This window comes from Hemicordylus capensis, chromosome 1 (genome assembly GCF_027244095.1).
Source record: "Hemicordylus capensis ecotype Gifberg chromosome 1, rHemCap1.1.pri, whole genome shotgun sequence".
Taxonomy (NCBI): domain Eukaryota; kingdom Metazoa; phylum Chordata; class Lepidosauria; order Squamata; family Cordylidae; genus Hemicordylus; species Hemicordylus capensis.
Genome location: NC_069657.1, coordinates 248,966,707 through 248,980,576, shown reverse-complemented (window position 1 = coordinate 248,980,576; position 13,870 = coordinate 248,966,707). Strand labels below are relative to the sequence as shown.

The following is a 13,870-nucleotide window of genomic DNA, read 5'->3' as shown; positions in this document are numbered from 1 at the left end:
CACCACGCCGAATAATGGTTATCTAGGAAGGTGGGGGCAGTTGCTGAAAACAGCACGAAAAATAATAACAATAAAAATAATGCCCTAACAAACAAGCGTTGAAACTCCCTCTTTGAAAGGAGAGGTTCTTTTTACATTCCATTTAAAATAAACATATCGGGCTGTTGTTCGTTGAATTTGTATTGCTTTGGCGTGAGATCCGAGAGGGAAGAGAAATGTTTAAAATTACGGAAATTAAAGACGTGTGCTTGAAATGTACAACTTCAGGTTTAACCATCTTGTCTAAAGGCATTGCCTCGCTGCATTTATCAGTGGATCCGCGCAGGATCTCTGAATCTGCACGCCTCCCCTCCCTCCCAAAATAAAACATTTTTAAAAATCCTTCTCTCATTCCAGACAGTTTCAGGGGTAGGTTGCCGAATAATGTTTCCTTTTATTGTACCGAGATGTAAAGATCCTATATCAATCTATGGTAGTGCGTCTTTGTAGCTATCTGTAGACAATATCGTAGATAAGGAGAATATACACTAATGTGTATAGATAAACATTTCCCAATATATGCCCAATGTGATCCAAAAAAGTCACGATCAGCCTTTACTTATTTAAGTATATGCATATACACACAGGTACACACATGTACATATGTAGGAATATATGTCCTGTGAGGGGTGTGTGTGTGTGTGTGTGTTTGTGCGCAAGTATATTTATCTGGGTATGTGTGTGTGTGTGTGTGTGTGAGAGAGAGAGAGAGAGAGAGAGAGAGAGAGAGAGAGAGAGAGAGAGTATATACTTGTGTGTGTATCGAGGGTGTGTGAGTAATTATATGCATAATATATGTGTGTTCAATATGTCTATGTGTTCTATATAAACTCTGTAGATGGGGAAGCTTTTCCTATCCGGCAGAGGTTTACTTCTCCAGCCTATTGTTTCAGACAACAGATATAAGTTGCGATGGGAGAGGAACGTCGGATTTGGTGTCTGTCCCCCATTTCCAATTATAGATGGATCATTACAGACAGAGAAGTACTGAGAATCCAGACATCTGCTCTTCACATGAATGCACTCACCTCCTAGAGAACAGCCCGCCATCATGCTCTGGAAACTGGTGGAAAATGTCAAGTATGAAGATATCTATGAGGTAAGGCGAGAGATAAGATGCCTCTTTCAGGGGGAAAGAAGACTCTACAGAACAACTAGGCAAGAGAGCTTGCATTTAGGTACGGATTTATTTCGAAAGGACAGAGAGAGAGACACACACACACACATCCACACAACCCAGCGCTCACAAGCCCGTTTAGAGACATGCAGGAAAGGATTGGAAAGGGATCCCACAGCTAGACAGGCACACACGCACACGCCCAAAGAGCCTTTTAAACGCTTCGCTTTATAACGGGGATGTCCAAAGAGGAACTTCTTTAAAAGAAGAAAGCAACTGTTAAACGAGATTGAGACATCAAAGAACGCATGTGGGGGTGGGTGGGTGGCAGGAAGCAACTTAAACGCAGCAGTTTGTTTAGGTCTGGAAGTCGATGTAATTCGATTAAATGTAGCCTAATGCCGAGCGCGGGGATCCTTGGTGTGTGTGTGTGTGTGTGTGTGTGTGTGTGTGTGTGTGTGTGTGTGTGTGTGTGTAAGAAACATAATATGGAATAGGATAAGCTTGAATTTTCTCCTTTTTATTTCCATCCCCTATTTCCCGTTTCTAAGCCGGAGACCACTCTGTGTGGGTCTCTTCCTTACGGCGTACAACCAATGCACGGGACTAGACAGAGGTCTGCACCCGCTCCACATACACGCAGCCCCACACTGGGGGCACCGCCGTGATCGCGGACTTTATTCCCTCTGCGTGGCATTTGGGGCATCTGGAGAGGGTTGCATGCATTGTGAGAGTCCCCGCTATGTTGTGCACAGGAATCGCAGGGCTTCTTCACGCTGCCATCCAGCCCTCTTCAGATCGGTCGCAAGTTTGAGCACGGACTCCAAGGGGAGAGGATGGCTCTCAATCGGAAGAAAGCGGCTTCCGATGGCTCACGCCAGCCGTCCCCGCCAAAGCGGGTTCCGGGAGGCTGCCGAGCTGGGTCTTTGCTTTGCTTTGAGGTGGCAGGGTGAGCTTTGGGCCCGTGGAAGGCAGGCAAGGTGGAGATCGGCTGTGCGGCCACCACCACGCCTGGGCAGGCTTCTCCGAGCCTCCGCTTGCCTTTATTGTAGTGAGGCTCGGGGCGGGGGAAAGAGGCCAGCAGGCGCCTCTGGCCGAAGTTGTTGACCGTGCACAGACGAGTGAACAAAAAGTCAAGCGTGGCGTTGCCGGGCGGGGACGAGCCGAGTGAATCGGTCAAGGCTGTGGCCGCGGGAGAGCGATGGAGGGCCTTGTTGCTCACTTCCGAGGGGCAGACGCGCGCTCGCCTCTCCCCAGCCCGCCTAGCGCCTGGCGCCGCTTTCAAGCCCGGAAGGTCGGCGCAGGCGAGTCCTTGAGCGCCGGCCGCTCAGGGCGCCTGTGTGGGGTCCCTTTCCACTTCCAAGACAGGGCTCCAAAGCTCCTGCCAGGCAGGGCAATGATCAACTGGATGCCACCAGCGCAAGCCAGCCCTGGGTGCGGAGCTGGAGCGCCTTCCTCGTGTCTGCCCCGGTTCTCCAGCCCACAAAGTTTCCCTCTCTCTCTCCTCTCGGCTTTTCCTCTCGTTTTAAAGCACGACCCCTTCAATGCAATGTTCAGATTCAGCCACTTCTGTGCTTATTGGGGCGGGGGGGGGAGAGAAGGCTGCCTCCGAATCCTGCCCCTCTAAAGACCACACTGAGGCTGGTTTCCTCTCCTTCGGTAACGTGGCTTACAGGAGAGCCTTAAGTTGCCGCTTGCCAAAGGGCTACCTTCCCCACTCGTTGTTGTGTTTTGTCTGGCTCAGTTTTTCGCCTGCTAGATTCTTGGTCGGTGGACTTTGGGGACGTGTCCTTGCGAAAGCGAGAAGGACAATCCCAGCACCAGGAAGCTGCTAAGAGCATTATCCTTTCGAATCCTGCGGGTACCTTTTGACCGAGCGCTCCCCTGGCAGCAATCTCGATTTGTTTAAAAAAGAAAAATTTCTCTCCAAGAGTAATTGCTAAATTATAGGGGATCCTTCTAAGCTGCTGCTCAGAATATTTCTGATGGGCGCCCCCCCACGCCGATTCCGCTCAGACTTTCGTATCATAAAACTGTTTTAAAGTGACGTTTCTCCTAAAACAAAAGTTGGGAGGGGGGGCGCGGAGCTCGGCAAAGTGAGAGTGTACCTAGAAGGACCGTTCAGTTGAACTTTAACTGAAATGGCAGTCAGGCCGGTCGAACGGGTTCTTGAAACATCAAAAAGGTTTTCTATCGCCCTTGGCTTTGCCTAGATACCATAAATTTGGTATCCTTTCAAATTTATCTCATACATTTTACATCTAGGTGAAAATCGGGCGCTTTTTTGGCACCGCCAGAGGAAAATGTTAAGAGCTGTCATGGCAGCCTCAGTAGGACCCAACTGCTCGGCACCCTTTTCTGTGTCGCTTTCCCAAACGAGGAGAGCCTGGAATACTGGCAGGGTTTATTTTTTAAAGTGCTTAATTACTACTGTAAACAAACAAATCGCATTGGCTGCCTTTTTAAAAAAAATGCTAGGATTAGAGAAGCCCTTTTTATTATTTGCTTTAAAAATTAGAACAAAAGCACCGAGGGCAATCGATTTTCTTTCGTATTTGGAATGTATAATTAAATGTAAAAGAAGGAAATATGATTTCCCCCTCCCCTCTTTCGCCTCGAGCATTGCTCCAGATCACTTCCTTGCTCCAAATCAGCAGTGCCTCGTTTACACGTCTTCCTCTGCTCGAGTTAATTGAAGTTATGCCTCTTCCTTGCTCAACTTTTTTTTTGTCCCTTCCCTCTCCCTCTCCCCCAACTCTGCCTCTGCCAGCCCCCTCGTCTGATTACATCTAGTAATTCTCCACTGAATGAACGTCATTTACAATACTAGGGGAGCTCTCGAGCTGCCTGCAAAGCCTTCACGCTCCATTTGGTCCTGCATTCTCCCTTTAAAGTAGTCGTGTAATATTAATAGTCATGAATATCAATTATTATGAGGCGGTGTAGGGAAGGAAAAGGAGAAGGGGGCACCGGAGCAGTCTGAAGCTCGCCTTGGGTTGAAGAGGATTGCCTTTGGAAGCTCAAAGGGCGGGGAGGGGGGGCCAGCAAAAGGGGGCTTTTTCAAAGATCGAGCGAGAGAGCGAGCTCCTCAATCACGTTTGGGGGGCACTGGGTCCCCCCCCATTTTTGTTTTGATGGATAGACTCGGAAATACCTCCAGCTGTTCTCCTGGGCGCACCACGTTCCGTTGCAGATCTCCTTGAGACTTCCCCTCTCGTTATTATTCTTCTATTATTTTATTTTTACCTGCTTCAAGACTTTTTTTTTAATTTCCAGATGTTAGTCCACACTTACTCCGCCATGGTGAGTTGGGTCCATGTTGTGTTTGAAAATTGCCAGGTGCCCCCCCCCTCCCACCCTTTCTCTCGCGTTCTCTATCTCCACTCCCTCCTTCTCTCTCTCCGAACGCCTTTGGCTTGGTAATTTAGCACAATAATTGGAGGAAGCTTGCAGCTGCTTCTCCATTTTGCATTGTGTGTTCTCCGGCTGAGTTAGGGGGGTGGGGAGGGGGGGAAGAAAAGAGAGGAAAGTTTTTGTTTTGTTTTGTTGTAAGCGACATTGCTGTTGGGGATTTTATCTACACTTTTTGGTCTGGTGTGTGTGTCTAGAATTACAGCTTCATTTCGGATGGAGTCCATTACTCGGAGTCACATTTATCTACATTTTATTTTTATAATGCTGAAGTATGCTTTAAGACCCTCTGTTTAATATAACCCCCCAGCACTTTTTAAATCATTTAACATTTTCCGCTAACAGAATCGAGTCAGATTTGGGGGGAATCAAATTAAATCGGAACAGAAGCAGCTGCATGGCGTAGTGTTTCCCTTTCGCTTTTGATTTCTGTTTTAACTTGAATAATATTGTTTCCGTTCCTTTCCTCGACAACTTTCTCTGCAATAGCAACTTTCTAGTTCTGATGATCCCTCAGTAAAACAACAACAACGAGTTGAGAGGTTTCTTTATTTGTCTGAATCAAAGAGCTCTTCCTAAAGCGAGGAATGGTCCAATAAGTTTAAATCGGTTCGTGCTGTAAGGCTATTCAGGGGGACCCCAAAGAAGGTGTGAAGACATTCACCTCTTAGTCCTGCAATTAGTGGCTTTTTAACTCAATTCCTTTCCATCGAGGAGATTTGAATGGTATTGTCACTTTATCACAGAATGCAGGGGCGTTTTGCACCTTAAGCAGGAATAGGTCTGGTTTGTTAACCCTCCTTGGATTTTACGCGAACCCAAAGAGAAATCAAACGCGGTTGCTAAGAAATGGGATCTGCAGGCTGAACACAAGCGAGTCCTCTCACTGTGTAGATTGTAATGTATTGTTTCCCTTTTTAGTCGTGGAACGGATGTCTTTAAAAACAGCCTTTCTTTCTCTTCCCCCCCCCCCACCCCTCTCTCTCTCCCTGTGTTGTGCTTCGCCCTAGGACCGGCACGATGGCGTGCCCAGCCACAGCTCCCGGCTCTCCCAGCTGGGCTCGGTCTCGCAGGGACCTTACTCCAGCGCCCCTCCGCTGTCTCACACCCCGTCCTCGGATTTCCAGCCACCCTACTTCCCGCCACCCTACCAGCCTCTTCCTTACCACCAAAGCCAGGACCCTTACTCCCATGTCAATGACCCCTACTCCCTGAACCCTCTGCACCAGCCCCAGCAGCACCCTTGGGGACAAAGGCAGAGGCAAGAGGTGGGCTCCGAAGCCGGCTCGCTGCTGCCCCAGCCTCGCGCTTCTCTGCCGCAGCTCTCGGGACTGGACCCCCGGAGGGACTACCACTCGGTCAGGCGGCCAGACGTCCTGCTCCACTCGGCCCATCATGGCCTGGATTCCGGCATGGGCGACGCGCTCTCTCTCCACGGCATCGGGCACCCCGGCATGGAGGACGTGCAGGTAAGCTGCTTGCGAAGGACCTGTGTGTGTGTGTGTGTGTGTGTGTGTTGTGTGCTGCCGACACCTGCGGCTTTAGAGGGCACTGAACCTCTGCCAGCTGATCCGCTGGGAAGCCGCGCACAGAATCCACCCGTTGTGCCTAGGATCTACACCCACTTTAGATCTGCTTCGGAATTCAGGCTCCGTCCCAGCTGCTGGGTGGTTGGGTTGTCCGCCTAGCCAACCGGGGCCTTTGGAAACAGCTCGCCATATGTTACTCTGCCATTCGGTAGTGCATGCATTTGGGAGTTAGGCCTACTTAAAACGGACCCACTTCCTGTCCCGCGGAGGATAAGGAGCCTCAATTGGCTGTGGATTGTAGCCGGAGGTTTCTACAGACTTAGATCCGCTGCACCCTAGACCCAGAGCCTGGATACGGTGCTTAATTCTTAAGAATGTTTCACTGGGGTATAAGTCAGAGACGCTCTTACCCCTGGACTTCTGGCCGAAGTCCAGGGTCTCCACACCCCCTAGGGACCCCCAAATCCTCTTTAGTCTGTCCTGGGTGGTATGATTTGTGCCCTCAAGAACCTATATGTTTTTAAAATGATGCTTAACTTGCGGCGGAAGGCCTCCAAAGGCCTTTAGGTCCAGGCTCCAAAATTACCAAGGTGCACCTCTTGGTGTAAGTCCTGCTATGGCTGGGTAGAGCTGATGCTTTTTGGAGCCTGGACGAAGGGAAGGGCCCTGTCTCTTGGAGAATCGGTTCTGGAGAGTTTCCAAAGGGGAGGAGACCCAAACTTTTGCTCTTCCTCCCTCACACCTCCTGTTAGGAAGTCATGCCAGAGTGAGTCCATGACACACAGGGACGCACAGACACCCGTCCCCTGGCTGGAGAAATGTTTCAGGCAGAGGGTCGGGAACACGAGTCCACTCACACTAGGCACTCGCTGTCCAATTACTTCGGACAAACACAACAAAAGGCGTTTCAGGGGCCTGGATGGCGCCGTTAGTTTCCCGGTCCCTGTCTTTCCAGTTCGGGAGGCAACCGATCACGTGCTAGGAATTTCGTTTAAGACAAAAGCCTCGTGAAGCTTGTAATGGAAAAAGAGCTGCCGCTGGCGAAGAATGGCACATAGTTAGTGAGAGTCAGGGGGGAGCCTCTTGCACCCGCCCCTGCAAGCGGATGGGCTGACTTTTCGACCCAGATGCTTCACACACACACACACACACACACACACACACACACACACACACACACACACACACCCCGCTTGCCCCTGAAGGGCTTTGATTGTCTTTTGCACTGGAGACTCGGGACCTCAGAATAGGACCAGCTCTTTCTGTCGCACTAATCTGTGATTTTAATTCATTCCGAGCCAATTTGCCAATATTCACAAGAAAGTTTGTTTTCCCTTTAAAACACACACACACACACACACACACACACACACCCAAACAAAAGGGTGTCGAATATAAACCAAAGGGAAAGAGAAGGCCTAAGAGATACATTGATTTGCAGGAGGGTTTTGTTAGACGCTCTCCAATGACACGAAAGCATGTGGGAGCAGCGAGGGTTAAAACGTATTCTTTTTTCCCCCGCCGGTATGTGTTGACTCGCCTTCATGAACTCGGCGGCGGCGGGGGGCGTGCGGCGTCAGATTCCGAGGAATTCGGTGTTTATGTGCATGACGCAAGCTGTTCGTGTCACGAGAGAGACCAGATGAGAAGGCCTGATCCTTCATTAAAACGACTCTCTCGTTATGGCCCTTAACCAAACAGAGCGACTGAGTGCTTCTAGCGAGTAACTAGCTGGCTAGAGGATGTCCAAGATTTAAAAGAGGATCGGGGCTGGGTGGATGAAGGCGATCTTGGGATCCACATTCAGATAGAGGAAGCCAGGCCGTCATTTGGAACCGTCCCCTCTGAAGGGAATTCCGAAGCAAAGGGAAATGTTCACATTGCACTACCTTTTAAAAAAAGAAATGAAAAACCCACAGCCTGGAGCCCAGAAAGGCTTTCATTTGCCTACAAGGGCCATTTTATTTTATTTTTAAAACAATCTATAGTAATCATTGTCACCGTATCCCATCCCCCAAAGGCGAGAAAGCACCCCTTTAAAGGTACCTGACTGACAACGGTTAAATAACTTTGCTTTGTGAGTAATGTGAATATTTTGGAAGCTTGGAAAATCAAAGGGGCAGGTAGAGAGACTGAGATGGGCAAGTTTGTTGTGTTAACTTGAAGTAAGTTTCCCAACAGTTTCCCAGGATGGTTGCCACCCAAACTTGTCTTGTCCTTTCCAACTTTTCTTTGTGATTAGGTATTAGTCTAGGTTAAAAAATAATCGAGTATACCTCGCAATCGAGCAATTTCTCCATAATGTCCCGAAACTATAGGGGAGCTGTTTTGTTTCGTTTCTGGAAGAAGGGAGAAAGTTCAGAAAGGAAATGTTGCTTGGCTGTTGGCGAGACAGGGATGTGTTTGACTGTGACCGAAGGAAGCAGGGCAAGAAGAGACGGAAAGAAATTGGGGAGAAAATAGAGAATTCTAAAAATACAGATGGAAGCCACGTGGAAGCCATTGTCCGTGGATAGAATTCAGTGCTGTAACTGGAGAGGTTTCTATTATTGTAAACATCTTTCTGTCCTGGGGTGTCACATTTTGGCACTTGGGTACGTGCAGCCCAAACCTATGCAGGAGGACTCTGAAGCAGGCCCTCCAGGGTTACTCCCAAGCATGTGCAGAGGGTGGGTGGGTGATGCATTACAGAGACAGTTCACAGCCCTCTCCATGCATAGCCCTAGCAAAGGTGGCGGGCAGAGGGAGATGTGAGTTGTCATGAACGAAGAGCTGCATCGGACGATTTCCGGATGATCCTTAAAAGTTCGTCCCGGCCATGTTTTGCTGGAATTTACTTTCTGCTGAAAAAATCAGCAGGTCTTCTTTCCAGGAAAAATGTCTAGAGTCACGGCGCCACTAAAGACAGTGGCTGGCTTCCTGACGAAATATAATAGAGGCGGCCCTGTTGAAATGTAGGAGTCCTTTAGAATAACTCCTGAGTAGTAATTGAGTAATTTAGACAGGATGTCAGTCAGTAATGCCAGACAAGTTGCCCACTCGGGCTGTGGATGGGATCAGGGTTTGATTGCCTACTAGTACATATTATTCAGGATACAGATTAAATCGAAATGAACTTCAGTGAGAGAGATGTGAGCACATACATGAATGTCTCCCACTGAAATCAACGTAAGGTAAATCTGTGAAACTGCGAAATCTGTGGTTGGATCGTGGCCACTGTGCTTAGGATCTGGTTGTAAACATTGTTAGAAGGGGACAAGACTGCCAAGCAACCCCTGTTTATTTCTGAGTAATCCTTTTATATATGCCTATGTGCTCTCCATGGTGTATTTTAAGAGGTTATACTTAACTGTGATATATGCACCACCTTTACTTAAAATTGACACTTTTCTTGACTGAATTAATGACATTTACTAGACCTAGACAGATATGAACAGTTGATTATTAATTTATTTGTTGAATTTCCTTGTGAAAAAGCATCACTGCAAAACGCTTTTCACAGAAGTGGTTTATAAATGATTAACAATCGTTATCTGTTATTAGACTGGACATATATAACACTTAATACGCTAAGTGTATATATGTAATTAATGTGCGACCCTATGTAACTAAGCTATCAGGTAGATGATAAGAAATTGGTTGCTTCTTAATTTCCTTCATAAATTAAGATTAGATGGAAAGATCGATGGAGAGATAATTATGATGTATGCACGTATGTATGGCATTAATATATAAGTAGTTGTACACTATCTCTAATTAAGAATGAAACCAGCGTGTTCATGATAACACGTGTGATATATCTTAATTCTTCATTCTCTCGGTGATATATTATGGGTTAATATTGATGTAATTTATTTAAAGAAACAACACGGTTATTCTTTTATCAAGTATATTCAGTGGTTCACAGGAAATCAGATCTACAATTCCGTGAAGCAGAATATTTGGTTTTAGATTTGGCCATCGTAAAAAGTAAATATAACTAAAATCAAATTTAGAAATCAATACATTATTTGAAAATTATGTGGATCAGAACTGAGACTTTTATTGGGAATTTATAATATTGCCGCCTTTTCCATAGACAGCTTCACCTTAATTGGATTGTGGATCAGATTTGCATCAAGAAAATCTTCAGTAATAATTTCTGAAGCAGAAGTCCTGTAGGCAATTACACCAGATACAAAGCATATTTGCTATGCAGTCTTAAACATCTTTACTGGAATGAAAGCCCATAGAGTTTCTTTCCAATAAGTATATTTAGTAGTACAGGTTTACGCGAAAATAATTCCCTTCAAATCAATGGTACTGACTTGGGCGTCATGTGCTGAAGATCGCCGCGATAACTGGTTGGGTAGTCTCATTGAAATCAATTGGAATTTCTCCTGAGTAAATCAGTTTAGAATTGAAGTATGACGTCCCAGGTTATGTTTGTTTTCCTCCCCTACCCCTTCAATTTATTACTGTCGGCGAGTCAGGTGACGATTAGTGTGTTAGGGCGTTGTTGTTTTTTAAGCCTCCAAATTTGTGTAGTTTATGGCAGAGAACGTCCAAGGCCAGTTCTCCCCCCACCCACCCCGCAATCGCGCCCTCCTCCTTCTCCGCCCCCTCCCTGCCACAGCCTCCTCTGACAGGCGCTGGGGATAAGAAGTGAAGTTGCACTCCAAAACCCCCGAGTCTCTTATAAAGTAACCCCTGGTATCACTTTTAACTAAAGAAGCCTAGTAATTAAAAGTCTGAGTTGTGTATGTGTGTGTGTGTGTGTGTTTTCTCTCTCTCTCTCTCTCTCCCCCGTTTCCGCATGCAGCCCTAATTAAATCTTTACGATCCTCTCTGTGACTATTAACTGCCAGCATGCTGCGCGAATATCCTGTACAAAAACCCAGCAGGCGGCCGTAATTAGATCGAAAATCAGACAAGACTCTTCTCATTAACTACAACAGCTCAGCCACGTTGCTGGTGATGAGGCGAGCGAAGGGTGCGAGAAACATGTCTCCAGGAGTAGCACCGCACACCGTTCCTACGCCTAAGTTAACAGCACCAGACAGACGCCACAAGAGCAGGATCGCACCCTCCCGGTGGTAAATCCGGATTAATAAGATTCCCCTCCCCCGCCCCATACACACACGCGCTAAAGCGGATTGGAATCCTCCTCACCTCTGAAAAGGCTACCTAGAGATTGTTTGTGTGTGTGTGTGGGGGGGGGGGGGTAGTTCCTTATCGTTCACATTCCTTGCACCTATCAATAAGTATTAGCCTTGACAGCTAGACAGAACCTCCACACTGAGAAGCAGTATATCTTTGGATACCGGGAACAGCCAACAGGGGAAGGTTGCTACCTTCATGACCTGCTTGTGAGCGTCCCTGTGTGGCATCTTCTGACAACAGATTCGTGGACTAGGGCTCTTCTTCTGTTTTTAAGCGTTTACCAGAGATACTGAGGAACTTTTTCGAGGGATCTTGCGAATGTCCTCTCCAAAGACGTAGGAGATGGTACTGCAAGCACTTCTGTTATTTCTGGCTTCGGATATATTGCAAAAGAGGCTTCTTGGTTTACACTGCGAGCCTATGTGTGCTTTCTCGGAAACGAGTCTCATTGATTCGAATGAGGCTTACTCCCGAGTAAGTGTGTGCATGGCATTTCAGCCTCTCAGACGGCAGCGAGGCTTCCTATACCGGTGTGGTGAAGGTCCAGGAGCATTGCTTAATGCACTATTTATCTTCGATTTGTTGAGATGCCCTTTGCTTATTTTTCTGGCTGGGATCTGGGGCACTTTACTGGGGATTCTGTCCATTTTAGAGCTACTAGACCAAATAAGCGCTTTAGAACGAGGGTGCCAGTGTGTAAGTGACTGAGATAGTCTGACCCACTTAGGCAGAAAACCGTTGAATTGAGTCAGACGTCGCGGGCTGCCGTTCTAAGCAGGCTGGCTGGGAAACCCGAGATCGTCCAGATCAATAATTCTTGCTCTAAGGAAACGCGTCCCTTACAGCTCTGTCCTGGCCATATTTAGCTGCAAGGAAGTTCAGTAGGGCTCCCTCCCCTAGGTAAATTGCAGCCTGTCTGCTTTTTCTTCAAACACCCTGTCCCAAATCATGATTCCAATAAGATGGCCATTTACATTGACTTCAACACAAGTACTCTGATTTCACATGGGGGCGGGGGCTGTGAATAGAGAAAGGTAGCAGAATGCATTTTGTTTTTTGTTTTCTTTTTCTGTATCATCTCTCTGTTATATACTATGGAAATTTATTTTTCTTTCCCTTCGCACATAGCCGTTGTTGCTAACAAAGAAAGAAGGTAAACAAAGGCTTTCGGGTAAACAGAAAGAGGGCCAGTTTGAGATTGGAGGAAGGGGATTCAAAGAAGTGATTCCACTGTATGAGGGGGAGGATTAATTGCTGGGAGGCGGGACTCCCTTCTCTCCTTTCAAGTTTGCGAGGACATTTCTATTCAATGCGACGTTTGGCAGAGAGTCCGTCATTCGCTTTACAATGGGAGTGGGGGTGGTGGCGATAAGGCCGCGATCCCATGCACACTTCCTTGGGAGTAACTCCCATGCCCTCAGAAAATAAATCCCCACAGCAAGCAGGGAGAGAGGTTTTACTTCGACGCCTAGGTGGCCAGATTTGGCTTTTAAAAAGCCGAATTCTGGCTTATGGCCCATTTGACTCACGAGTATACCCCTTAGGTTCTGGCCACCTTCGAGCTGCTGGCATGCTAGCTTTCTATGGGCAGGGAACGATCCCGACGGTTCTCGTTGAAGGGAAGCGCATCCAGTCATGCAAAAACCCCACTAGCAGTCTGAAGCGGGCGTGCTGCAAACCCAGTTTACCCCTCTCTCCACCCTTCTGCTCTTTCCCAGAACTCGAACTTCCTAGGCCTTCCTTGCGAGTCCGCCTGAGTAAGATCAGGCTGCCCAACCGCCCTGCCCCAAGTTTCCCTTGAGAGGCTCCGGATTGCACAACCGCAGAGGCCTAGCTAGGGGCGAGGGGGCCCATGTCCGCCTGTTCTCCAGCAGCCCCAGAGTGAGGGAGATTATGAAGAAAATAGGGAAGGGTGGAGCTGGGGGGCCCTCAGGAGCCGGGGCCCTGGGTTCTTTGAACCCATCCGCTCAATTATAGCGACACCCCTCTGCGACCGATCCTATGCCTCCTGCGGGATGAAGAGGGCCACTTGCTCGCAGGGAAGCTTTCCTAGGGACACAGCTCAATTGTTGACAATTGATACAGCCACCACAACAGGGCTGGCACCTAGCTGGGGGAGAGGAAGGAGTCGCGGTGGGCTCAGAGGCGGGATTACCTTTGTCTGACAATCGGGTCGAAGTGCCTATAATTGTGTCTGTGGACGATTGCCCCCAGCCCACACCTACACAAAGCCTCTTTCTCCTCCCCCCCCCCACCTCCCCGCCCCAAGGTTAGCCCTGGCAGTAAATGGAAGTTGCACTTTCTCCTCTCCAGACAGGTGAGTGGTTCGTGCCTGGAAGCCAGGCCTTTGGCCAGCACAGGGGTGTGTGCGCGCGCCTGCTGCCACCCGGCCGGCAAGCCTGTAATTAAAGTTGCAGTCCTAAGCGTGGCCGGACCTAGGTAAACTTCTTGGATCACTGGCCAAAATCGAGCTCGAAAGCCAACCAAACACCCTGACCTGACGAAAAGGTGTGACCTCGACTCAAGTCTGCCTCTCTTTTTACAAGAGGAAAAGTAACCTGGCTGTTGGACACCGTGGGACTGACTTCTGAGTAGACCTGCAGAGCCTAGGTTGAGTGGTCGCTCGTATTCT

At 48.1% G+C, this 13,870-nt stretch overlaps 1 protein-coding gene across 6 annotated transcripts in view; it reads left to right on the top strand.

The window, feature by feature from the left end:
- The first annotated feature begins 966 nt into the window (after nucleotides 1-966).
- TFAP2B (transcription factor AP-2 beta) overlaps nucleotides 967-13,870 on the top strand; it is a 77,665-nt gene continuing 64,761 nt past the window's right edge. For 2 of the 6 annotated variants that reach the window (XM_053285175.1, XM_053285171.1), the window contains exons 1-2: nucleotides 4,216-4,459; nucleotides 5,578-6,036. In XM_053285175.1, coding sequence (XP_053141150.1) covers nucleotides 4,433-4,459; nucleotides 5,578-6,036 — 486 coding nt within the window. In that variant the 5' untranslated portion in view covers nucleotides 4,216-4,432. Of the gene's footprint in view, nucleotides 1,139-4,215; nucleotides 4,460-5,577; nucleotides 6,037-13,870 lie in introns of those variants that run through there. The other 4 variants (XM_053285170.1, XM_053285172.1, XM_053285173.1 and 1 more) reach the window with 4 other exon arrangements.